This window comes from Rhipicephalus microplus, chromosome 5, assembly GCF_043290135.1.
Source record: "Rhipicephalus microplus isolate Deutch F79 chromosome 5, USDA_Rmic, whole genome shotgun sequence".
In the NCBI taxonomy this organism is placed as follows: domain Eukaryota; kingdom Metazoa; phylum Arthropoda; class Arachnida; order Ixodida; family Ixodidae; genus Rhipicephalus; species Rhipicephalus microplus.
Window position 1 is genome coordinate 54,197,906 of NC_134704.1, and position 27,984 is coordinate 54,225,889.

The 27,984-nt window shown below is 45.5% G+C and overlaps 1 protein-coding gene across 4 annotated transcripts in view; it reads right to left on the reverse strand.

Annotated features, from left to right (window-relative positions):
• sif (guanine nucleotide exchange factor still life) overlaps positions 1–27,984 on the reverse strand; it is a 273,472-nt gene that overhangs the window by 82,259 nt on the left and 163,229 nt on the right. For all 4 annotated transcript variants that reach the window (XM_075895490.1, XM_075895489.1, XM_075895491.1 and 1 more), the window contains exons 10-11: positions 19,430–19,537; positions 12,271–12,467 (exon numbers count right to left, since the gene is read on the reverse strand). In XM_075895490.1, the coding sequence (XP_075751605.1) occupies positions 12,271–12,467; positions 19,430–19,537 (305 nt within the window). The remainder of the gene's footprint in view (positions 1–12,270; positions 12,468–19,429; positions 19,538–27,984) is intronic.

A 27,984-nucleotide genomic window follows, 5' to 3' on the forward strand; every position in this document is an offset into this window, starting at 1 on the left:
GGTTGGTGAGCCTGAGCTTTGAAGCAAGGCTGCCGCTCATAAGATCTCCTGCAACATCGACCGCATCGATCTTATCCCTACATATATTTCACCAACGGATTTGTGCGCTCCGATGAAAGTACGGCAACCAGATGCACGAAAAATATAATAATAAGAGCAAAATAAGTGACCTATGTGATGAACACAAGAAGTGACAAGCCGAAATACCCGATGACAATGCGCGGGAGACATGTGACAGTAGCAGCATTGTTTAAAGAAAGATAGATGCTTCGCTTACTCGCGGATCTTCAGTGTGGAAGAAACAAACACGACCGTAAGTACTGAGAGTGAAAAAAAAAAACAGTAAAAGAAAGGTGCGTCATGCAGTGGCAAAAGTAAAACAAGGCCTATCTAATACATTCCACGTTCGCAAATCCTCCAAGAGTGCCTGAAACTCAATGCACATATTTCTGTTTTCAACTGTTATAAAACAACGCCACCAGCAAAAAATAATAACATTAATAAAATAAATAAAGACGCAACAGCTCCACGAGGATGAGTGGGAGCTCAAAGCAGCGGCAAACAGCCAAGCTCTTCGTATAGAAGAAAACCGAGATGGCATTCATTCAAAGCCTGACGAAAGAAGAAAAAAGGAAGCGTGTGCGATTCAGCGGTTGCGCGGATGGCTCGAGCCTTATAAAGCCTTTCCGGGCCTGCGAAGGGCATATGGTTATACCACGCCGAAGGCTCGGCAGATGATGGTGTCGTCGCGTCCTCTCCGAAGGCGAAAAGCAAAACCTACGAGATACAGTCATTCTAGAAAAGGAATTCAAGAAGAAAAGCGAGCGAGGAGAGAGAGAGAGAAAAGAAAAGACAACCTAGCAAGCTGGCGCGGAACATTTTCGAGTTCATCTCGAAACACGCAACGACGCGTGTTCGTACAATGGAATGCGCGCGACTGCAGACCGTACTTTCTGCGGCATGCCGAGAAAGAACTTGGAATAAGAAGAAGAAGCTGAGTAGGCTGGCGGGTCTCTGTGAGGGCGAGAAAGGAAAGAAAGAATGGTAAGAAGGATGAAAAGGAGAAATGGGAAATACGAGCTCCCGAAAAAACAGTCTCGCCTTCGAGCGGTTTTCTCCACAAAGGCGACAAGTGAGGGCGGCTGCCTCCGTCGCTACGATGGCTAGCGGCGGCACACACAGGCAGCCACCATCGCCTCGACCATCCAATAGAAGAAATCACCCCAGCCCCCCGTCTCCCATTCTCGCTTTTCACGTAGCCATGGCACAAAAGTCGCGCGGGTGCCAGCAAACCGGACACGAAGAAGACTGCACAAACAGATGAAAAACGTTCCCCATTCTACGTTTTTTACGCATACGTGGAGATAATCAAACGAACCGCGAGTAAAAAAAAGAATAAACACAGAAAAACCTCCTATGCCACTCGCTACCGGCGGTCTGGCATACCGCGGCGCATGGTAGCGTTTTCAGGCGATGTCCTTCCTCAAGAAAATAATGAGAAAAAGATAAGCGAATATGTCGTATGCGTACAGACGTACAACACATAAACGAAGTAAATATAGAAGAAACAAAAGTTATCAAGAGGAAACGAGGAAACGTACGAGACTGAGAAGAAGCGAATGGCAGAAAGCGGAGTCTGTCTTTTCCTGTAAAGCTGTTTCTTTTGCATCAAGGGTCTTATTGCAGTAGAGCACGCTTGTAAGGTGGGGATGGGGCCGTTGTCATCACAGAAAGAAGGAGAATCGCGGAAGAAAATTGGCGTCGGCGCTTCTTTTGTCGGACAGGGCCTATCAGTGCGGCAGACGTGGACAAGATTACTCCCCTCGCTTTAGCAACCCCCACCACTGTTGCGCCCTCCTTCCTCCACCTCCATCCACCAAGACAAGGTCGTGCAAGCGACGGCGACGGAGGTATTGCAGACGAGCTTTCATTTGAGTGCTGCCCGCGGAATTTCGATTAGCGTTTTTGGTTTTGCCTGTGGCCCCGTGTCATCCGGGCTAACCCGACTTTCTACTTAGTGCGGTCGACAGAGACTACATGGCCATTACAAAAGAGCAAATTGCATGCTTTCTGGGCCGACGGTGTATTTGCTTTTCGTTTGCTTTCATTTTTTTTTCTTAGTGTGCGTCGCATACGCACGTGCAGCGTATTGCCTAAGCATTTACACAGCAAGATAGACTTTTTGGGACATCTATGGGCATTGAATTAAAAAAATGCCTGCGAAAAAAAATGGAACATAAGAGATGATGAAATATAATTGGTACCAAATTATATTCTTACTGCGACTCAATTAGGACAGTAGAGAAGAGAAAAAGAAAAATGAGACACCCGAATCAAAGAACCAGGCAGAAAATGGTTTTATTTTTGAATTTGCAAATTTTTATACTCTTTTTTTAAATTGACAGAGTTGACAAAATCTCAAAGTCAGACTTTCTGCTCCAAAAATGGCCTACTGCATGCAGTGACTCGCGAATCACTGCCACAGCGATCACGAGCCCTACTATCACTTTTTTCTTTAACGAGAAAAAGTAGTTTTTCGTTAATGCGACACCACGTTACAGCCAGCGGCGTGCCGTCGTCTCGAACTGAGAAAGCCCACACGGGAGATGAGCTTTATTAATATCGTGGCCCGTGAACTTGTGATGACTGAACGCTACAAAGAAGGCGCTATGCGATTATATACGGGGTCAAATAAGTATTGAAAAAGTATCTGTTGCAATGGGAAAATGAAATAAACAGGGATCGTGATTGCACTTAAATCACTTCAACTTGTATTGGAATCAGCGAATACCTGAGTCTGCGCACGAAAATATAAAGCGAGTAATCAGTTTTATGCCTCAAATCATAAACGGACGCGATATATCCACTCTCGTACACGACCATCTTTTTGTGTGTGTGTGTCATCAGGGTAAAGGAGCGACAATATGACATAGACGTTTTACGATGGCGTTTATTTTAAAGAGCAAGCGCATACACATACTCTTTCACCGCAGCTCAACTCAACGGCTACGCTTTACACTTCAAACACTGAGGACCCGGTTTCAATTTCCAACCACGACGGTCATGTTTCAGCGAAGTCTGAATAAAAAAAAAACGACAACGTACTTACATTTAGGTGCACTTTAAGTAACTCAGGCACGTGGCCGAAGTTATTGTAGATGTACTCACGAAGGTGTGCTCCATAGTACGCAACAAGATTTTAGCACGTTAAATATGATACATACTTTCTTAAAGAGCCCGAATAAGTGCAATGAGCGCTAATTTATATGCAGATTCAGCGTTAAATCGAGAAAGTCGGCCGGGAAGCGTGACGGCGACGATGTATTTGATAAAAAAAAAAGGCGTGAAGATTTTTTTTTTCAATTCGGAAATCGCTTTAAAATGCGAACACTCTTGGTGGAAACTTTAGGTGGTGAGTATCGAAGAAGAAACCTACTCTAGGCGCAAAAACTGAAGCTTACGCAAGATGGTATTTTTATGATAATATGGTCGTGCATAATTAATGGAAAGGTAGGTAGCAGCGACAACGCAGCAGATCGACGAAGGTGCTTGAGAAACTCTCGCCTAATGAACCAACCACGTTTTGCACTCTTAAAATGGTAAATAGGTTCGGCGCATTCTGTTAGTCCCAACTCAAAGCATTTCCTAATTGATACGTGAATACTTAGATCGCGCCGCGAGTCTCGTCTCGCTAATGAGCCTGATCGATGCCAGATTAATGAATTTGGTGCATGTGTAAAGGAAGTTTGTAGCGCGAGCGACCAGAAGCAGATGAGAAAACATCTACACGTTACGAAGAAAACGCCAGAAAAAAGTAATAAAAAATAAGACGGCAAACTAAGGTGCCAACATTTCCGAGTCGCGTAATTTTTTTTAAAGAGGAAAGCCGAATTCTTAGATGCTGTAGAAGAAAGTCTTATTCACAAGACAGTTGCTTATGTAAGATTGTTGATTTTATCCTATATAACCTCACCAACTCGAGCGAACATCACCACGATGAAAGACCTTGCTCACACAGCTCCAGTGATTCGCGATGTGAGTGCCACATTGACAGTGTACCAAAAAAGTGTTATATTGCATTTTTCACCTCCAAGTGACCGCGCCTTTCTTTATTGGGTCTTTTCTCGGTATAATTGTCTTTATCACCACATCCACTGCACGGCGAATTGCTCCCAAATATTTCTACTCTCTGCCTTGCGCAAGCTGATTCAATCTGACGTCCACAAAATACGTCCCTTCATCGCCCCGACCCGCTTCATCCTCCGCCATCCGCGACTGTACTTCCCGACGCTTGATATCCATTTTATTGTCCTGAATGTTGACATATTATCAGCGCTGTTTCTCGATTTTGTTTTTCTTTGTCCCCGTCAGTGTGCGCTGTAACGTTTGTTAGGTGCAAGACCGACTAGCCCGCAGAGCCGGCCCCGTGAAAGCAATTATGCATCCTACACATCACGTTAAACGCCGAGGTCCACGTTCTACGCTTTCATCCGATCTCTTTAAAGAAGACTGATAACTTTTGTTTTAAAACAGCGATTTTTAAACAGAGATTTTTTAAAGAGCGAGTTTTAAAACAACGATGTTGTAAAACAGCGGCAGGTGAGCGCAGATGCACTGGGCAAATTTATGATTCTGGTTAACCTCCCTGCCTTTCCCTCATTTTATTCTCTCTCTCTCTCTCTCTCTCTCTCTCTCTCTCTATGATGCACGTCGTGGTGTGACAGCACGAAAACGACATTGAAAGTATGATAACAGACGAAGCGACCTAAAGATAGAGAGGTGAAACCACTTTGCCGACCCCCCACACTATAGATCTGACCAGTGATTAGGTGAACGATAGCAAGACCTCCCTAGCAAGATGTCGCCACTTGATATACAACTTTTTATCTGATCGCACAGCTCGTAGTCCTAGACTTTTTGTCAAATTTACTTGCCATCCTCGAAGTTTCCGCCCGGTACGATAGTGACGTGCAATCGTTGTACACATTTAGTGTTACCAACAGTGAAGAGCTAGCGGTCAGAATTTGGAAATGCCTGCCGATCTGCGCATCAGTCTAACATTATACTTTGATAAATTTATTTCTCATAATTAACAGGCTGTCATGTCGTTCCCTCGCTGAGCACCGCTAGTTATAGTGTTGCAGTACACCTGAAGACTGATATTTTAGAGGTGAATACGTTGCTCCTTAAATTTTACGAAACAATTCTGTACCGTATTCCTATGCGAGACTAAAAGAAGTGCCGTGCACCAACAGTTTTCGATGAGCTTATCGAACGCGTTTTTTTTCTGCAACCACAAAACACAAATGAAGAAATACGCTACGAACCCTCACACATACTCTATGTGCGTGTGTGTTACATCAGCTACTGTGAGTAATTTAAACCTTTGTGTTTTCCTGTACATATTGAAATGTTTATAGTTTCAGAAAACGCTTGGTAAGAAAAAAAACAAGCACTATATTTCTTGAATAACAAAGAAAATGCAGAAATAAAGCTCCACTATAGTCTACATGTAGAACCCACGAAAAATCTTTCGCGTGTCACCCCCACTAGCATGCTATGTTCTTAAAAACCCGATATGCCTTGGTTCACGCCGCTGTGCATCGACAGCTGAAACAATTGCCATTGCACAGGACTACTCGATCATAACGCTCATCGCTATAGAAACGATGCGTACGTATCTCAGGCAACATGCTAGGAATTCTTCCCACCACTTGGCAACCTTCGCTACTGAGAGGTCCCGCACGAAATGTAGTGCGATTGTCTGTGCTCATCGTGCGTCGTTTACGTCAGGTTTTACGCCTGCTGAGAAACTGGTGTATCCTCCGTGGTGCCTGACACTTCCGCAAGTACGTCTTTTGATTCCAGGAATACAGAAAAAAATTAATTTGCCTTCGTCAGCCCTAAAACAATTAAGCTTGCACCTCCTGCACGAAATGTACAATAACCACGTGCACATATACACCGATGGTTCAACCACAGCGTCTGGTTCTGGCGGTGCGGTGGTGATTCCAGCTAGAGGAATAACTCTGCGAATCAAGCAGTCACACGTCCCTACGTCTACGGCAGCAGAACTTGCGGCTTTGCGTGGCGCCCTAGAGAACATCAAATCCTAGAGACCGAGTAATTGGGCTGTGTTTTCCGACTCGAAACCGGCCTTACAGAGCATGCAGTCAGTCCTTCGATGAGGTTGCCATGAACAGTTAACTTACGAGGTTGTCAAGTTCTTCACCACGTCACAGAAACAGGCCACGCGGTCAAGTTTCAGTGGCTACTTGACCATTGTGGGATCAGTGGCAATGACTCCGCAGACAACGCGGCTCACACATCGCACCAAGAAGAGCACACCCTTCCGATTGCTTTGCCAAAGACTTACGCTGCAAAGCAACTTCGTCACCTGGCACGTAGTCTGTGTCTGCTGGAGTGGAACACCCCAAGCATAAGACATACGAGACTCTACCAAATAAACCCTCGTATGGAACTTCAACCTTCATCCGGACTTCCTCGACGTGAAGCTTCGCTTCTTTGTCGCCTTTGGTTGAGGGTTGCCTTCATAAGAGCATATACAACCCTCATCGGATTGACCGACAATGCGCAATGCGACGTCTGCTGCACCAAAGAAGACATCGACCACCTGATATGCCATTGCCCTCGATTTGCCTCTGAAAGACAGAAGCTTTCGGACGCATTGCGACAATCGGACGATCGACCACTCTCTATGCAGATGCTACTGGAACACCGTCCTAGCCTTTCGTCGGCTCAAAAAGCAGTCAAAGCTGTCTTGTGCTTTTTCAGGACTACAGGCCTATGTGACTACCTTTAACTTTTGTGTAGTACCACCACTGCACACGCGTCAGCCCATTGACTGACAATCCTTTTCTTCTCTCTCTTTCTCTTCTCTTTCCTCTCTCTCTCTCATCTTTATACCCCCCTTCTCATTCCCCTAGCGTAGGGTAGCAAACCGGGCATGTGCCTGGTTAACCTCCCTGCCTTCTCTCCTGTTGTTCATCTCCCCCCCCCCCCTCTCAAAACCCGACGCCTCTTCTTCAACGAACGTGCAAACTCGAAATTTAGGGGATGGCGCAGAGTTGTGGGGAAATTCGGAGCGTAAAACGAGACATTCGCAAGAACCAAGTCCTGTCTCGGGCACTTTCAGTATTCTTTGGCAATACCGAAACAACAGGCCAACCATCGTTATGTCTAAAAGCCTTGCACCTTCTCGTCGAGCATCTACGCTTTTAGTATTCCCTAAAAATAGCAAAACAACAGGCCGGCCGCTACTACGTCTTTCAACAAAGGTAGAGCTTCTGCCACTGCTGTACGATAAAAACAGAAAAAAAAGAGAAGGGAGTATACATCCTTTGCACAAGAAAAGGCGTCAATGCTTCAGCGCGCAAATGTAAACGTCGGCAGAGATCAGATGTGGGCAAAACGTTACAATCTGTAAGACCTCGCCCGTCTATACAAGCAAAAAATAAAATAAAGGTAAAGAAGTTCCCTATCTTGAGAAATGATGCAGCGAAATCTCCTCCACTGCACCCAGGAAGCAGTCTACGGGGAAATAAAGGAAAAGTATATGTTGCGAGTGTTTCCTCCACATCCAGTAGTCAGAGGTTCTAAACGGTGATTCCTTTTCCTTTCTTTTTTTTCTTCTTCTCAAAGAAGACAGGCTAACAAGGACCACTCTGGCACTTCCTTTATGTACCTTCCACCCAGAAATCTTCGGCGCGGTTGCGTCCGAATAAACGCAGAGCAACGAAAAGACTTAGCATAATCATGTCACCGCCTGTACACTCCCGTTCAATTTATACACACGCCTCGTAGTATGTTTCGGCGTCGCCGAATCTCTCGCTGCAAATGGAGTGAGTGGAAAGGCTAAATATCGAAAGAAAGACAACGCATCTGTGGAACACAAGCCCCCGAATAGAGAAGGTTAGCTTCGGAGATAAAAACCGAGCGAGAAGTTTAGGAGCCGCTCGGTGGAACCAAACAAAGAGAGCGAAATAAACGCTTTCTTGTTTACGAACCGGCACCCAACCGCAATTCCTTCAGAACGCCGCTTCGCTTAGGCCAACGTCGAACGTCTTCTTAGCCGGTGAACATCAACAGAGCAGACGCCGAGTACTACAGAAAGAGAAGAACAAGGAAAGAGGGGAGAAGGAAAAACGAGGGAAGAGGGTGAACCAGGGTAACAAGCACCCGGACCGTATAGTCGAAGAAAACCAGGGAGATGCACAGAAGCGTGGATGGGGGAAACGAAACAACAACAAAAGCCTTTGGCCACCAGTCTTACGTCGAGCCGCGTGAAGAAAACTCCACTTGTCTGTGTGGGACGGGAACAAAAAAAAAAAGAGGGGGGGGGGGCGAGAGAAAAAATAGGGCAAAAAAAAAAAAAAACCACGCATCTCTGCACTTTTTCTTTCTCGAACAGATATTTTTTCTTCATAATCGAACCCCCCTGAGAGCTCGTTTCACAATGATGAAACGGTGACCCGCATTGAAAGAAAAAAAAATCCCGACAGAAAAAAGCACCGCGAATTCTGCCGCCGGCGTGAAATTCTAATGACGCCAGGAGAAAATTCTCCGCGTTAAAGATAAGAAAAAAAAAGAGATGCGCCGATAGACCAGCGTATAGTAAGTGTGGAAAGACGTAAGATGAAATAAAACAAAAGAAAACCATCACAATCTCGGGGGAAACGAGTGTGAATTTGGCCCACAGGCAACAAGGCGCGAATGCGTAAAGATTTTTTTTTAGTGAGAAAAAAATTGTCCTCAATTTCGAGCGGAGTGCGAAATGAATCGAGCAAAATAGCGGGGACCAGGACGAAAAGAAGAAGGAATATGAACGCACGTATCGCTGGTATTATCGAGCGTGGAGCGGCAGACCTGCGGTGAGGCGAAGTCGACCGAGAGACAGAACCATCAGAGTTAGAAACGCACTCGGTGGAAAGGCGCCAGCCAGTTCGCGTTCGTTCTCGCGTCTGCGTTGGCGCTAGAGAGTCTAGCACGTTCACTTCCAAAAGAATAAAAATATCTGATAAAGAAAGAAAATCAAAAGAGAGAGCACCGCAGGGCTTTCCATTCGAAGCACTTGCGCCTGCGTATAGCTTTGCCTCCCCTGCTTGCTACGAAGGGCAGCCTCTTTCTTCCTTCTCTATCTTTCGTTCTGTACTCCATCGATTCTTCAATTGAATTTACCATCGCAAAAGGCTATCTGTATTTAGTTTTTCAGTCAACCCAGAAGCGTCTTGTCTGAAGCCTTATGTTAAGCGTCATGCGGCGCTTCGATACTGTTCACTTATACGAGAAGTCAAAATTTTCAGAGGGCTTTGAAGCGTCCCCTCGTTTGAGCCCGTTAAGTATCGCACGTCTGTCTGAAATCGTTGCCTCACGCGTACTAACCTTATGCTTCCAGTGGTAAGTGAGGCGTCTGGTGTACAGCTTGCTGAGCGTCACATGCAGCTCCGAGCTTCCTGCCTCCCGCGAAGTTGCTTGAGGTTTTAAGTGGCCAGAAATTCGTCCAGCCTGGAGCTTGTTGAACGTCAGTTGCTCCGCCGAGATAGTTAACTCGGGTCGATTACTTCAGGATTTCAGTGGCCCGCGAAGCGTCTTGCTTTTGAAAGCCCCGTAAGCGCCGTACTTGCCCCCACGACTGTTAACGTTAACGCGCGCGATGTTATTGGCGGTAGCAAGCTCGTAATTCGTCTTGATTCGTAAAGCATGTATTAGCGAAGTATGTACTTCCGAGATTACTAGCCCACCCGAGGTTACTAATGGTTTAGAGTGGCTTGTAAATCGTCTAATCTGATGTCGGTTTAAACATTCTTTTCTGCCTCCAAGATGACGGCTCAATCGAAATTGCTTACAGCTTTATCTCACTGCCGTTTCCTTCCCCGCCTTCACGACCGAACGCTCGCGCAAATGGCTAATGCGATATATCATAGTGTTCTTGTGCGCCCGCAAAAATAAACAAAATGCACACTAGCAAATAAGGAATGTATATCTATGTTCGCCGCCTATAACATTAACAAATGTCAGAATGATGACAAAGGTACATCAAAAATATTTCTGCCAATGAAGAAATAAGGTCTTAAGCTCACTTCTAATTTATTTTGCATGTTGTAAAATCTCCCGACAGAATATATTCGGCATTTATGTTCCTTCTTCATTTGTTCTTGCTGATCTGTCTGACGTGTTTTTGGTAAAATAAGTTTATTAACTGCATTTTACCAGTCCAAACCAATTTTATTACAGTATAGGATGCCTCAGAATATTAATGACATAAAGTGTATACTTGGCGTATTTTAGACGTACCGCAATATAAAATAAATCCTAGCTGTGACACCAGAACTTAGGCCTCGACATCTCAGTGGAGTACGGAACAATCCAAAAGAAGTCGCAAGCGTTCTTCGCGAAGTTCTCGTTTTATTGTGTGAGTAACGTACGTTGTTTAATAAACTAAGACATATGAGGTGTACCGAGCGAATGAACTCTCTTCTTCGAATCAATAGGCGATATGTGTAAAGCTTGTTTCACTGCGATGCTGTGCGAGCTGTAGGTGAAGTGCTCTGCGCGTTCCCAGTGCACTTCAAGGACTCTTGTGACCCCATGTATCCGTCGCAGCGCGTCAGCGCGAGGCTTTTTGATGCGGCGCCGCGCCCACTCCCTATTGGCTTCGAGGACACACCGTGGCGCCATCTACGCGATGACGTCATTCATAGGACGCCGGCTTGTGTTGTCTGCTAGAACACCGCACTTCCAGCGCTCTTGCTGTGGACACCGTGCGTGCTTCTTTTTTCTTTTGAAGCTCAGTGCTTAAAGAAGCGGTAAGACCTGATAATACGGACAATCCAACTACGAATCGGTGCACTCGGTGTTACTGTCGTGTCTAATTTGCATAGTTAAATTGCATCTAAAAGCCTGTGCAGCCATGGGGGACGATGCAAGCAAGGCGAGTGCACGCATCATATCCGTGACGTCAAAACAATCGCAGCGCTGGCCTCTCTAGTGGAGGCCTTCGCGGCCAATAGAGAGCGCGGTCACGTGGTTACGCGGAGCAATACGCTCTCCCGCTCTCTCCATATGGGAAAGGGCTCAACGCGGCGTCAAATGGACGCGCGCCGACGCGCTGCGGCGGATACACGGGGTCAGGCCTTAAAGCACACGAACAACCCGCATGCCTCGCTGGTTGAGTGAGAAGGCCCCCGAAGAATCATATATCACAGCTTGCTTTAAAACTTGCCTGCAGCAAGGCACGAGCAAGTATCATTTAACGAGTCGGTCTTGGTACATCGCTGCGATGTCAAGTGTTATTTCATCTCTCAAGCAATCACGCTAGACGCTTTTTTCCCTCCAAGATGGCTTCACGCACTCGTTGCGAATTTTCATGCACTAATTTAAAAAATACATATTGAAATACAAACACGTGCACGGGTGTAAGCTGAAGGTGTGGGAAAGTTACTTCTGGGGTAAGCCGAAGGTGTATGTATATATATATATATATATATATATATATATATATATATATATATATATATATATATATATATATATATATATATATATATATATATATATATATATTAAGCTCCTCGTTTTTTTATCTGAAAATAAAAACAAATTCTTACTTTCAGTGCCAGTATTGAGGCATATCGCCTGATCTTTTTTCACTTCAGAGTGCTGACGGGCGCCTTCACGTACTCCCATTCAGTCGATTCCCAGAAGTGCCGAGAAAGGAGTCCTCAATATTCAATATTACAATGAGAATTTCGCATACGCTATCCAACTTACCCTAAGATGCTTGAATAAGTGTACTTTTACGTAAATCGCTACACTGAAGGTCTGTCTGGCACGAAACTGGCCTTATACTAGATGTCGGAGATGTCGTAAACTCCGTATTAAGCGGTTCCCATTACACTTGACGTACGAAATGACACCGACAGGCGTTTCCAGAGCATAATTACAAAAACGAAAACCAGTGGTCTTTCTTTTGCGTCTTCATAATCTCATAATCTTCACCTAACTCATAATCTTCATAAACTCATAAGCATAATCATAAACTCATAATCTTCACCCCATTCGTCGTCGTGATTTGCAGCAGGTTGTGCGCCTTTTCAAACCACCATCATCATTTATTCTCGCAACGATGCCCGGATGTCACGTTTGAGTGCCCGGACAACGGCGTGAGGATTTTGGCTGAAGTTCGTTTGAAGGTCGCCGACAACGGTAGGTTGAAATAAAAGCACTTGAGGCTAAGTGGGAGCAGCGTACCTCGGACGAGGTGAGGTAGACGCGCGAGTCGGTGCTCTCCAGCGACGCCTGCGGAAAGAGGGCGTGGTTGCTCTCGACGCTCAGCGAAGACGCCGTGCCGACCTGCGACAGCAGCGTGCTCCGTCTGGACGACAGCGACCCGCCGGCACTCAGAGTCGGGCCCGCGCTGCTGGGTCTCCCCGAGGACGCGGCCAGCCCTGCGACACCGCAAGGACGCTTCCTCATTAAAAGATAATTATTGACGAGCATCGGCATATCTCGTAAATCGCTACACTAGCACTATAGTGATTCAATGTTGTGGGTATCAACCAAGTAGCTCTCATTAGCACATCCTTCTTCGAAAATAGCGGCAGTTGTAAACTATTCGCGCGTCTAGCGTACCTCGCTATCTTGCATCTCATTGTCCGTGGTGATAGTACAGTCATCGTAGGCTTCATTTTACTATTAGAGTAATGGCAGTAGCAGCGACCGTACCAGTTTTGTTAGTAGTCGTTAACGGCAGTATAGTAGCAGCAGCCCATGCCTAACGCTGTCATATACACATGACGGCAAAGTTTACACAACAACATTACGCACCACAGATCTAATCAACGTACAACCACGCCAGTCACGCATAAAAATGGGGCAACAAAAACACAGACACATGAACCCACATTGACAGGCGCACAATCGAAAGGACCGTACGCAAACGCAGGAAAAACAAACACACACTCACGCGCCGCTATGAACCCGAACGCGAACCATAAGCACACTTGCGCGTGCGCTTGGGTGAGGAGTACACAACGAGAGGAGGAGGAGATCATCCACGAGGTCAATGATGACGAGTGGGGCGAAGCGGACGGACGGATGCCCAGACGAACGCATGGACGAACGAACGGACGGACGGACGAAAGCACGGATCGACTGCGCGATGCTTCACCACACTCATCATCATTCACTCCGTGGATATGCTGTGACCCATTTTTATTGACACGGAATGCAATGAAACTGGCTACTACGACTACGACGACATGGGATATACGACCCACGGTATGAGGAGCTTCGCTCCTAAAAAAAAAAAATTGGGACGACCCCTAAAGTTCTCTTTTAAGAGTTGAACGCGATAGCAATATTCTGTTCTTAGTGCGTGCTTCAAACACTTAGTGTGTGAAATCTTTTCGAACTTGCTCTGCACCCACTACGTGGCCTTAAGGGTGCAGTAGTGTGTCTGCCTTTTGTAGTGAGTGACATGGCTTTGAGCGATGAAGTTATGATGATCCCATATTCTGACGCCCGATGGCATTGTAGGCTTGTAGTACGCATTATTACGGCAACATTAAATGCGGAGCATTTCTTTATCGCACGATGTCGCGCTTTGGCGTCGGCGGCGCCATCCACACCCCCACTGCGTATGCTTGCGTCTGGAATTTAGTGCCACATGCTCCGAGGTGGTGGTGACTGCTTGGTAAACACACCCCAGTGGTATAGCGGTGATAGAGCTTGGCAGCTGATCAGAAGGTTGCGGGATCGAGTCCCGCCCCCAAGTGGCCATATTTTGACGGAGGCGAAATGCTGGAAGCCCGTGTGCTTTGATTTAGCTGCACGTTAAAGAACCAAGTGAATTCTAAATTTCTGGAGCTCTCCACTAGGGCGTCTCTTGTAACCACATCGCGTGTTTCGGACGTAAAACACCGACAATTGACATTATTATTCTTACTGTTTTGTCGGCTGACACCCACTGGTCCACACTGCACCGCAATAGTGTGAACCAAGCTTGCGGGGCATTCCCGAGGGTGCGATTCCTCGGCTCTAGATTCAGTCTCGTGAAGAGGTGACGAAGAGGAGGTTAAGCCGCGGAGTGCAGACAGTAGCGAAAAAAAAAAAACGGCAAAATGATGAGTACGTTTGGAAGGGGCGGCCATCAGATCCCAGAGCAATGGACGAAGGGTCACGTGACGATGCCGAAGGAAAGAAGGAAGCGGTGGTGCCATTTTCTCTCTCCTTCTCTCTTTCAGTGGCGAGGTACAGCTCAGAGGGATCGTTAATTTACGGCAGTGGTTCTCGGCGCCGCAAAAACACCTCCCGAAGAAGGAAGCCCGAGCGCCGACCGCTGATTAACAGCCCGGTGGGCAGGAGCACGACGGGAACGAGGCCTAGTCCTAAATTGCTTCGGGTAACACTGCAGTCTGTCCCCGCGTGGCGCTACAGTCGCCCGGTGTTGGAGCGCCACGAGCCACACGAAGAAGCGTGCAGGAAGCAATTGAGGTCAGCGCCGCCACTTCACCTTTATCACGTGATGGTGTCTTGGCGAAAAGTGTCGGAAACATACATTCAGTGGTCATCTACCAGTAAATGCGAAATAATGAGATTACTACAATTGTGTTTTATTACCTCTAATGAGCTAAATGCAATCACCTAGATAACTGACACTTACCAGCGTTTGCCATTATCAGCCAACATTATCCGCTTGGGAGTGCTGATATTATCCGAGCCATTACGTGATAAGCCTCAGGCGTAAACGCTCACGTTTCTTTCTTTTTGTGTGTTTTTGGGGTATTGCCCACCCCTAAAACCTAGCGGGCAAGAAATACAATTGTTTCTTTTTAATTCGTGTTGTTCTTAATACTGCTAAAACGTTAATAAACAAGAAAAGTGCAAGCGCAAGCGTGCACTTTGCAGATTATGATAACTCTCGGTAGCACTATGAAGCTAGGCGTTTCCCGACTAACAAACTATTTTTGTTAGCGAGCCTATAAATGTGTGCGTTCAAAGGAGATCAACTTACAGGCTTCTAGAAAATATAGTGGACATGCAATACATTTTGTTAGTACGCAACCCAAATATATATCACTATACAGTAAACGAGCTTAAGTGTAAGATCACGCGCTCAATGCATCCTCCATAAAAAATGATAGATGTTGTTGCTTTCACGTGTGCGCATACAGTCCTCAGTTTGCCTGTACACGGTGCATAGACGGCCCTCACAAATTCTCAGTGCGGGCGTGTAGCGCACAGTTAGTTCGCGCAGATATACAGACACGCAGACAGGCACAGCTGTACAAGTCGAGAGACATTTTTCTGCTACGAGATACGCACAAACTGTTCCAACAGCCTCTGTTCTTATCTCCCCCTAAATTACATGTCATCACTCCGAAGCCTAACTGTAAACTAAGCCGCGATATGCAAGCATTCCACGTAGATTTGTCACTGAGGGGGCCATTGCTGTTTCGTTGAAACATAATGAAACAACAAGTCTACAAGACAGTGCCATTGCGAGATTTATGCAATTTCGACTGCGTATCGCACATGCTTTTGTATTGCTTATACCGCACGGTTCTGTATTAGACGCAGGTTCGGGCAGATTTGCTTGTTATGTCCGCTGCTGTAGTGAAATTGTCGGTCACGATGCGCCGCTGCTGACCCGCAGGTCGCAGGTTCGATTCCAGGCGTGACGGTCGCATTTTTATGGGGGCGAATGCTAGAGGTCTGTGTACTGTACGATGTCAGCGCACGCAGAACAACACCAGCCTGGTCGAAATTTGCGGAGTCCTCCATTACGGCACCTTTCATGATAATATCGTGGTTTTGGGGCACTCAACCCCAGACGTTTTACTGATTGATTTGTGGGGTTTAACGTCTCAAAACCGCTATTTGATTATGAGAGACGCCGTAGTGGAGGGCTCCGGAAATTTCGACCACCTGGAGTTCTTTAACGTGCACCGAAATCTGAGTACACGGGCCTACAACATTTCCGCCTCCATCGGAAATGCAGCCGCCACAGCCGGGATTTGATCCCGTGACCTGCGGGTCAGCAGCCGAGTACCTTAGCCACTAGACCACCGTGGCGGGGCCCAAATGTTTTATAATAATAATAATAATAATAATAATAATAATAATAATAATAATAATAATAATAATAATAATAATAATAATAATAATAATAATAATAATAATAATAATAATAATAATAATAATAATAATAATTGTTGTTGTTATGTTTACTTGTTCACAGTTATAAAATTCTTTTATTCATTTATGTTGGAGCTTTCATGGGCATGTGGTATGCGTGATTATACATACATACATACATACATACATACATACATACATACATACATACATACATACATACATACATACATACATACATACATACATACATACATACATACATACATACAAGGGAAGCTTCGTTTACTTAACAGCGCCCTCAAATATCGAGCTCGTAATGCTGCCTACGTTGCCGTTCGTGTGGAGTTAATGAACGAAAATGCGTATTTTTAAAACTAAACAAATAGTCTACATGACACGAAGTTACGGTGTCCATATAGTTTTCGTATTCCCTTAAAGAAAACTGACACAGCTTCCAGAGCACTGCACGGATTTACCGAGGCGAGCATATCGCGCCTGTTCCGTTCCGGATCCCCGAGCACTAACCCGAGCGGAAGGGACTGTCGGGAGAAGCGAACAGGCCAGGGAAGAGCTGTTTATCGCGTGTTTGTCGCCATGACAGCGCTCGCCGCTTCCCAGAGCTGTTGCCTCCCCCTCTTTGAACGCAGGTATTCGCCGCAGAGCCACACGAATTCACCTTAGCCCCTTGTTTTTTCCTTCTTTCTTTAATCGTTCACTGCACTGGAAAGTCGTGGCGCGGGGAGAGGGACGAGATAGGAGCGCGTCGTGACTAAGTGGCGGGTACGCGTAATCTGCGTGCTGTACATCACCCCCGCTCTTTCGAAGACAGTCGAGTTCTTGGGCGCCCCCCCCCCCCCCCTTTTTTTTTTCCAGCTGTACTCTGTTAAAAGAGGTGAACAGTACCTTCTCAGCAATATCAGCATCCACCCATATTTCACATACTGTCGGTGTTCGCTGTCTGCTTCTTGGATAGTGTTGGTTGACTGTTGTTTAATAATGGCTAATGATGACTTACCTATAGTCATCATCATTTCATCATTATCTTTCAACGTTTAAAGGAACCGGCTGGGGTATTAAATGTTGATACTGATCACACGTTGTCTCAACATAGCCTTCATATATTTATCATTCCAACGAGGCAATGCATCTACATCTTTAATTATTTCTCAAATTTTTTAAATTTTTTGGTCGCGCATTATTTGCATGCATTCCTGGCTACTTGTATTATAATTTTATAATAAGGGAGATTTCATCCCTCCTAAGATGCATACTGACTAGAACTTTCACCGAGCACTTGTTCGCAGGAAACGTGAAAATGACTGCTGGTAAATAATATATCGTCACAATTCGCCCATGCACAAAGCGATAACAGGAACGTTTTTTTTTCTTATGAGCAGGTGTTCTTTTACTGTAAAAAAACAGAAATAAAAAAGAAATACAACGTTACAATTGAATACAAGCGATTCGCAATCTACTCCGACAGTTCAGTAAAGTGCTATAGTTGAAAGGCACAATAAGATCTCGCCGTCACTACTGGACAAATGATAAGCCACCAGGTAGCGGCACCAACCCGGTCGTTCGCGTTTACGTCATCGGTAACGCGGTATTCCTTTAAGCAAAACGTGCGGGCTGAAGCTGGGGGTTTGACGTGCTGCTAATTCGTTTTCATTTTCGCCGTGTACGCATTAGAGAGCTTTGGTTTGGTGGGCAAACTTTCGAGCTTCCTCGAATAGCCAGGGTGTTTTAGGAATACCCCAACGCAGAAAATTTGGTCTGTCTGTCTGTCTGTCTTTCTGTTGGTCTGTGTGTCACCCAATTCAAACCCTCGGCGAGCGTTTAAGCCCTTCCTCAACGCCCAGCCATTTTGACCTGCTTGCTGCGTTCTTAGTTGTGAACACTGTCAATATGAAAGCAAGTATTACGCATATTTAAGGCGAAAATCAACACGTAAGTACAATGCAGAGCGTTACCTTATTACTGAAATGCATAAATACGTAACTGTAAACACCGCAGTGCTTATCACGCTGCGCCGAGAATGTGACGCTACAAACGAAAAAGCGAGTGACTCCTGCGCTTCCCTAAAACGAAATTGTAGTGCCACGTACCAGTGACTCCGCGTTCTAGAAAAAATATTTGTTTCTTGAAATTACTGCCAGATGGCGCACATGTTTCATGCAGCGCCTACTCACCTACATTCTCGCGAAGAATGTCAAATAAACGTTTTATTATCTCTCCCTCTCCAGACAGAAGACTATAGTCTTTCGACGACCTTTACCAGCGAAACACGCAGAAACGCGACCAATTCGTTTGTTTGTTTGTTTGTTTGTTTGTTTACATCTCTGTCATGTCAATTAGCTGAGTCCTTACATATAAATGAGCAGTGCAAAGAGAGATGACGCAAGAGAACTTCATAAGGAACTTCAGATTTTACCTTTTTTGCGACAGCAATTAGTCCGTCAATGCTTCTGACAACTCTCGCAACTACGCTTCATGTTCGCTTGCGACATAGAGGGAACAGTGGAGTAAGAGAGAAGGCAGACGCTATTTCTCTCGTTTACACTTCAGCGTACCGTCACCCAGGTGTTTGGTAGCGAGCCAAACACATTCTAATTAACCGCGCTGCTGTTCCTTCATTTTCTATCTCTCTACATATTTATCTTCCGCTCGTGTTTTGTGGTTCCTCGCTTCGTCCTTTGTGTTTTCTCTGCGCTCCCAGTTCGCTGAACGAAGAAAATATTTCTCTTCCCCATCTCATTCTTCTCGTGTAGAGAGCCCAACAAGGCAAAGTGAACATCTGCACATCAGCTACTATGCATCTCTTTCTTTACTTCCCCTTTTTCCTGCAAACCTGACGGAGTATAAACAATTTTTCTCACTCTCACTCATCTTTATTCTGCCGAACCCTTCTCATTCAAACATGTTTGGTAGCAAACCACACTAAGTATTACGCTCCCAGCCTTGTTTTCTCTCACTTTTCCTCTATCTCCCTCTCCCACGTGCGATAACAGACATATCAGATAAACACACAAAACAGACACATCAGGTGCATCCAAAAAACACCGCGCACCTAACCAGACGTCTGTTGTTTGTTCCAGCAGACAAAACATCCCTGGCCACTCGAAAGAACATTTGCTTCTCGGTGAGTTGGCCGTTCATTGTACAGCTGTACATTGTGTCGCACGGTACAGCTAGCACAAGCCGACACGAAAAAACTGTTTACGGGGTACAGCGCACGCATAAAGGTATGTTATAGAGCAGAGCCACTCACGCTGTTCAAGCAGTCCCCGGAACCCGTGCAAGCTGGGCTGCGTCTTGAGCGCCTGCTCTTCTTTCCGAATCGCCTCCAGCTCCACGTGAACTTCACGCATCAGGGCCACTGTAGATGCGACGCAGGTACCGTCCGTAGTCGAACACACATGGAGCAAGGCGGGTGGGCACGGTGGCACAGACGCCGTCGTGCACATGGTCGACGTAGAAGGCAGGTTCCGGCAAGACGGCCACGACGAACGACGTAGAGGAAGAACGGGAAGAAAGAAAAGGGAAGAGAGAAATTGGAAAAAGGAAAGAGAAAGAGGAAGAAAGGAGAAATCAGTCAAGCGCGACGGTCGGGGACGCCGTTTCGGTGTCACATGCAACGAGCCACGACACGAGCGAACACATGTCGAACAGGATGAAGAAGAAACTAAAAGAGCAACAAAGATGAATGGAATGATTGGGCAAGCATAGCAGTAGCAGCAGCAGCAATGTTCCTCCGGGCTCACGGTGCACAAAAAACAAAACGACGGGCGTGCGCGTGAAAGATCGCACACATACACACACGCACTCACTACACACACGCGCAGACACCGGCGGCTGAAGACACGCCCGAAGGAGGGTATAGGCAATAAAGCTGCCCGAAACGACCGAGCTTTACGAGGCAACAGTAGTAGTAGTAGAACAGGACACACCCGGCTACCTCCGCGTGTGCTGCTTTCTCTCGCAGCGTAGCCATGTATGCTTTTTTTCTTCTTCTTTATCGCCCTCGACAGTCGGCGTTCATTGCACCGTCGAGTGGGTTAGAGGAGACGCGATAACGGCTTGTCTGAGACCTCTCGGATGTCGACGACTAGCTGTAGTCATAAAACAGCCCGCAAAGATGGCGCTCCTTCTCCAGTCCTCCTTCTGAGTACCCGTTAATCAACGCTACAAGCACGGGAATGCTCCATAGTCGAAGCGAAAAGAAAATCGCCTCAGGCGGCTTCGTTGGCGTTCTCGTTTTTCTCCTTAGACGTACGTAAGAGGTGTCGTTCGCAGAGCACCCTCTTGCTCGTTTCTCGCCGAACGTCGCCTACGCAGATGGTAAACAGGTTGTTTCGCTTGAGGACACAATCGCCCTTTTAGGTTTAAAGTGTTCGTGAATGGTTTAGTATTAAACGAGTTAATTAACTTCCCATTTAAGTCCTTCGAGAGCTTTGTATTGAGGTTAATTGCCTAACCGATTCGCTTTGCGCTGGCAGTCGGCTTAGGTTAGGTCCGATCAGGTAACATAAATAAACGCACTGCTTAAAAACTCTTGTTCTTGATAGAGGCGGAATGCTAGAGAACATAAAATGACAACATTTATTAATATAAAAGCTGTTACTCTTCAACCTTTGCTGCTGTGAGATTGCAGGCTTTGCGCTGACACACTCGTGTGCACACAGCACTCGAGATAAAGTTTGTGTTGACGTCGCCCGAGATGAAATATAGGCACCCGGAAAGTGCAGTTCTGTACCAAAAATCTCGTAGAAAGATTAAAATACGTAAGTTTTTCTGGAGGTAAATACTTCTTGTTCGTTTCAAAGTAGATGGCGCGAAACTGCGTAAGAGATTATGCTAATAATGTGCGTTGCAGCATTTCCGAGTTCGCTGAATATTTAATGCATGTTGGCGGTTATGATCACTGAATTTTCTTGCGCCAACACGTTGGTGTTGACGGGATAGCCACAAAGTTATTTTTTACTCAATTGTTTGTTTGTTTTTTTCTTCATGAAACGCGTGAATCAGAGTCAAACACTTTCTTTCCAGCCAACCGTTCGTTAAAAGACACCGTCAACGGAGTTCACCGGTCTACCTTTTGTCCATCGGTGTACGCATCAAGCTAGGGAGTTCTCGCCACACTAACACAATTGGCACTTTGTCGAGCTTTGGCCTAAACCTAATGCAGTAGCCTCAAGTAAAGAATATCTACCCATGCCGTGACAGTGTAGCCCATAAACTGCACACAAACTTCCACGAGCCACGGATTCCACGCTTGCCTCGTTAAACTCTTAAAAGAGGGCTCCAGTGAAAGACAGTAGCCGCTCACTATGCAAACACACATACAATTTAGCTGAAGCACGTTTACTTAAAGTAGCCTCTTATAAATACTTAGGCTTAACGTTAACAAGTACCTTATCCTGGAATTTGCACATAAATAACATCTGCTCTGCCGCTTTACGTAAATTATGCCTTCTCCGCCACAAGCTCAAGACTGCTCCGCCTAGTGTTAAACTCCTCTCCTACTTTTCCTTAATTAGGCCTAAACTTGAGTACGCCTCCATAGTTTGGGATCCCCACACAAAAATTAACGTTCAAAACCTAGAAAGAATGCAAAGAAAAGCAGTACGATTCATATATAGTAAATTTCAGTCAACCGACTCCCCCACTGCCTTACTAACGGCAAATGGTATAGAACTATTACAAATTCGAAGAAAAAAAAGTCGGCTACAGTTTCTTTCAGACATAGTGAACCACAGGCTACCTTTACACACCACAGCAAACGTATCCCCCTTGTTAAGCAGACCCACTCGACACCACTATCCTTATTCCCTAACGCCAATCTTCGCAAGGACTGATACTTTTCGGTACTCCTTCTTCCCACAAACAATAGATGATTAGAATAAACTAACCGAAGCATTTCCTCAACGCCCTTGACCATTTGTGTAAATACTCTTCTTCCATGACTTCCTTTAATTGTATTATCACCTTGTTGTTCAATTGTTACTCTTTTTTAAAGTCATAACCCCTCTGTCTTATAGCAAAGAAATTGTGTAAAAAACGCTTTGCAACCTTGTTTCATTCTGTTATTTAGTGTGTTTCATGTATGCTCACCCTGCTTGGACTTTTTGTCCACAGTATTTTATAAATAAGTAAAATAAATAAACACTCTCGTCCTCGCTAGAGGTGCCAGCTCCGGGAATGCTGGCAGACTGATGTTAACTCTTTTGAAAATGACCATTCAGACGATCAAGTGGCCTTGAGACTATAGATATCCTGAGAAAGATATTTATGGTCCTGTGGTTGTCATCATACATGCATGTGCCAGCGAGAAGTGTACGGTATAAAAATATCTGGAACATGACGTAGTCCGTCGAAAGGACACCAACTAAAGAAACGCCCCTCACAAAATAGTGTTGATAGGGAAACAGATGTCTGCGTCTGCCAAAAACACTACGAGTGTAAACAAACAAACAAACAAACAAACAAACAAACAAACAAAGATTGAAGTGTACGCAAGAAAGTATGAGCGCGGCATGTTGAACCATATAAAACCTCCGACGAACTTACAACACACGCTCCTCCTATCTTTGTCACGAGATTAGAACACTCATCTACCAGTAGAAAGCCCTATGCTTTTCATTTTGACCGCATATTCTGCTCTACAAGAAGTGAACTGAAATTCAACCCTCCTACTCTTTACTCATCCCATGAATTATACTACTTCTTACAGAGACTGCCACAGATTTACGTTTGACATGCGAAATTCAATCACTTTCATTTGACGGTTTCATTTGACGCTGACAGTACGCTTGTCCCACGATAATACGTGGAGTTTAACGCCCCAAAACCACCATATGATTATGAGTGACGCCGTAATGCAGGGCTCCAGAAATTTCAACCACCTGGGGTTCTTTAACGTGCCCTCGAATCTGAGCACATGGGCCTACAGCATTTCCGCCTCCATCGGAAATGCAGTCGCCGCAGCCGGGATTCGATCCCGCGACCTGCGGGTCAGCAGCCGAGTACCTTAGCCACTAGACCCCTGCGGCGGGGCAGTACGCTTGTCCCACGCCTTATTACGGCAGTATTTGATGTTGTATTATGGAACATGCACACAGGACGCATGTGTTTGTAAAGAATGAAAGTTACTTTCACTGCATTTCTAAGCAGAGGCGTGGCTGTGTGAATGCAGTGACGACTCTGCTTGTGAATGCAGTGAAAATAAGGCGCGGCTCTTCAGTAAAAAAAAAAAACAGAAGCGTGTCTGTGTGGGTAAAACACCCGCTTGCCAGGCAAACGACCCGGGTTCGAATCCCACTCAGTCCCGGAATTTTTTATTATTTATTGTATTTGCATCTTTCTCTACTTTTTGGTCACGCAAATGTTGATTGATTGATTTGTGGGGTTTAACGTCCCAAAACCACCATATGATTATGAGAGACGCCGTAGTGGAGGGCTCCGGAAATTTTGACCACCTGGGGTTCTTTAACGGTCACGCAAATGTGGCAGATGTTTCAGTCACGCTAGGATGATGATTTTTCGCTCTCAACCAACGACGAAGACGCTGTAATTTCGGTGAAATGAGCTCTTTAACGCTATCACGTTGAAAAGCCAATTCCTTTGTCCGCAATACACAACCTTGGTCAAGGTGATATGCTTTTAGGCAGACTCGGACAGCTCTCATTCAACCAACGTCGACCTCCAAGGGTCACCATTTACCTGCGAAATTCTATGTCACCTTTTGATTTTCTGCGACTAAGCTAATTGAATTTTCAATACGAGTATAGCCACTAATTCAAACAGAGAGTCTGGTATATACTAAAGGCTGACAAGCAACCGACATTTAAACTGCTACCACAGGGCAACGCTGTTCTATTATATTTGTTCATTGAATATCCCTGACAGTTTATTATTTTCTCTCGAGAGCTGCAAAAAAGGATGAGAATAAATTAAATTGCTCTAGAATCCCTAAACCAAGCCAAAAAAAGGGGGGTGAAATCCCTTGAGTGAAAGAGGCTTCCTGCCCTGTGAAAACACACGGCACGCCGTTTTACTTAACGCACAGAGTTATCGCCACGCCAAACACTGAATAAAAAAAAAACTGGATTTGCGAGAGTTACTTCAGGCGAACGCGACGACAGGCAGGTACAGAGAGGGCAGAAATAATAAAATACAGAACACGGCAAATTGGCACTGCGTACGACAACTCAATAAGCCGGCGAATGTGTTTCCGTTCCCAAGAGCACTCTAACGGGTTGAAGAACGGGGCTGGAAACAACCGGCGACCACATCTGAAGCAGCGGCGAATCGGCGAGGCGGCACGAAAGAAAAAGGCAAGCAAATGTGTTCGCAACGAAAACGTATACTACTTACGCGAAAAAAAAAGTAAAACACCAAGAACGGGGAGAGATGGACGTTGGAAACGCGAACTATAAAGCGTTCTGCACTTAACCCTGTTATATACGCTCGTGTGTTCGGTGCATGGAAACGGAGTCCCAATTGGTTGTTAAACAAAAAAAAAACTGTTTCCACCAGGTGGACGGGGTAAATTGAGCACCGAATCACCCCGTTCTCCCCCAAACTCTCCAGCCCTCTTACGCCTCCTACTACCGAAAACCAGTCTGATTATACCTGTGTCCACAGGGGCCCACCTAATCGAGTTACGGGCGCCGAGGGACGCGACGAAAACACGAGGCGCTACGGTTTTCGTCGACAACGCACGCGAGTACAATTCGTGTGAAGACATGTGCGTGCGTGCTTGTGCTGCGCGAATTACGAGCCGCTGCACGGAAGCGAAGTACACACAGCGCGATCCTGTGGATACTGCGGGTTGTGCGTATCGATTACGCCTTGTTTTTCTTTTTTTTCTCGTCGGAACAAAACGCTACAAAGACAGTATTAGAGCGAATAAGAGATAATGTACTTTACGTTAACGCGCTACGTATTCGCATAGCCGAGGTGCGGGTAGTTACAGGTGTACGCCCGTGGCACAACAACAACGCAGACTTGCTTATTAATGTGTGGCAGCTTGGGCTAGTTGGTATGGAATGACGATAGTTATAGCGCGAGAACAAAACGACGACGCAGAGACAAGAAGGACACGTGCACCTTTCGTGTCCTTCTTGTCTCTGTGTGGTCGTTTTGTTCTCACGCTATAACTATCGTCTTCCTTATTAAGCCGCGCATGCTGTCATTTCCGTCAGTGCGGACCTGATTCCGTTCCCCATAAAACCGCATTCGCGAACGCGGCGTTACAACTTCGCTGTATATCCAATGTCTAGTGCATGATTTTGAAAAAAAAACACAACTAATAGTGATAAAGATGCAGGAGGGCAGTGTCGTTATCAAAGGTGTGTGAAGTTTTCCATTGGGGAAAGACGAGGGGCGTAGTGGATGAGGGTTGAACGTATACAGCGAACACCCCTTGTCCCATTCTTTCCAGTCCTCACCCGCTGAGGATCTCACGATGAGAACGGAGATAAAAAGGCACAGTATTCATCTTGATATATACTAAGCATGTGCAGCACAAATAAACTGGGGGAAAAGAGATGGCACCTCAACGACAAAGATTGGTGCTGACTTCAAACTTCAGTTTCTTGATAAGCACAACGTCAATCTTCATACGTGTACGCGAATGCACATTACGTTTTCATCGTGCGACCTTTATCGAGCGTGCGAAAACAAAAAAAGAACAGAAAGAGAAGTAATAGAGGGTGCTCACATTAGGGAAACAAGCTTCAGCTGTGTAGGTGCATCTAGTGTGTATATAACTGCACAAAGAAATGCAGTTTTTGTTTGAACACCTGTGATGCGTTTTCGACTTGTTGATAACGTGCGCGCACGTATATCATTGTCATCGTTTGTTTGAGCTGCACATACTTAATATATATGCTTAGTATATATATTAAGACATGTACCAACTATTTCATTAAAGAATTCTTCTCGACCAAGTATTAGGAAGGGGGCAGTCACCGCTCGTCCTTCCCCCAAATGCTTTTCAGAAGAATACCTTTCCTGAATGTTCAGGTAACAGGAAGTAGCTGGTCGACCTGAAGTGCTTGGAAGAGAAAAAATAAAAGAAATTGGTTACAAGTGTCCCTGAAAATCACGGGAGCATTTTGTGCAAGTTTTAGAGCGCTGCTAGTCACTGCACTTATGTTGCTACCACAAGCCTGAATGAAGCTTTGTAAATAGGGTAGTCTACGTGTGTGTTACTGTGCGCGTCATGTGTTTATCGGGGTATATGTCATAACCGCCCAGCACCTCGAGAAGCATGTCAGGCGAAAAGCCACACAAACATCTCCAGCTCCTCATTAAAACATTTCTCTCTCTCTTTCTCTCCCTCTTTCTCTCCCTCTTTCTCTCCCTCTCTCTTTCTCTCTCTCTTTCTCTCTCTCTCTTGGCAGAGGAAATACAAGAACACCGAAACATGGTGAAACGTATCAAGCGAACTGCCGCAGCAAAACAACGTTCGCCAGCCGAGTCCCCGACAATGCGAAAATGCGGAGTGATCAGGGATGACTGTCGCCACCCTCCCTCACCGCTCCGTGGTGACATTCATTGTCAGTAACGTCCGCCAATGAATTGCTCGCACCTTCTTTCACGCCTCACGCACGTGCCAAAGCGAGCTCAGACAGCGGCTTGGCCTTGGCACTCCGAAAACAATGCTTATAGATATCGCTTACCACAGTGCACTAAAGCTTTTTACAACCGCAAGCTAGCCGTGCGCTACCCCTAAGTGGGCACCGACATGGTGCAGATGTGGCCACCTTGCTCTGATAGGCGGGGTAGGAGGATCACCACGGCACCCTAGAGCAGGCTATAGCCTCTCTATCTATAAACCTTTGAGTAGAGTCCTTAGGGCAGGGTCGATTAACTGTATATGGTCCCCATAGGGACCATATACATGGGGACCATATACAGTTACTCTAGCTATTTCGGCCCTGGCGTCCTATAAAAAGGACAGGAAGAAATTTTGCTGTTAAACAAGACATAATGAAGTCTAAAATTGAAAAAAGTGTCTGAAATATTATCAATACACCTGCACAGGCATAGGTAGCAATTTTTTCGTCGTCGTCTTCTTTAGAAATCTGTAAAGTGGAAAACAAAATGGTGCAATGCGATAACGTCAACACTCGCCACAACCAAAAAATAAATCGCAGCTTACCGGTTAACTATTATATCCGTAGCTATTATATTTTTTCATGTTGTTTTTAAAACGTTTGACTTGCTATTTACGAAGTGGGTCTTCCCTATCACTAACGTATCGCCCGAAGGAGTGGACAATCTTGCTCAGTGGTTGTCAGACTGCTGAATGCATTCACGCTCATCCAGATGTGCAGCTCTTGCAAAAGCTCTCGTTTTCTTGTTATTCTAGCCGAGAAACCTGATTGCCGAAAAACCTGACTGATTGATGTGTGGGGTTTAACGTTAGTCGAGAAACCTGCCCACATCAATTGGATAATATGGAAAGGGTGTCTAATAGCCACATAGTATGTTATGATTTTTTATTAGTTTTATTAAATTTAATAACGGTGCGTGATGTAGCTATAGAGCAGGACGACGATGAAGAGTAGTTCAGTCAGCTTGCCCTTGCAAAACTAGGGCGGAATGATTTCTGGAGCTGCGAAGCAGGATTCGGCAATTTTTCATGATGTCGGATCTTCCAAAGTGTTCAATGCTTAGACAGTGGCAATTCAAGGACAATGAGGAGGTGTGTATCACGAGCGCAAAGACTTGTCATTGGACAGTTTAGCGATGTAGTTAATACGTTGTTGCTGTATGTTAGTTTCACAATAATAACTTCCACTGACAGGGTTAAAT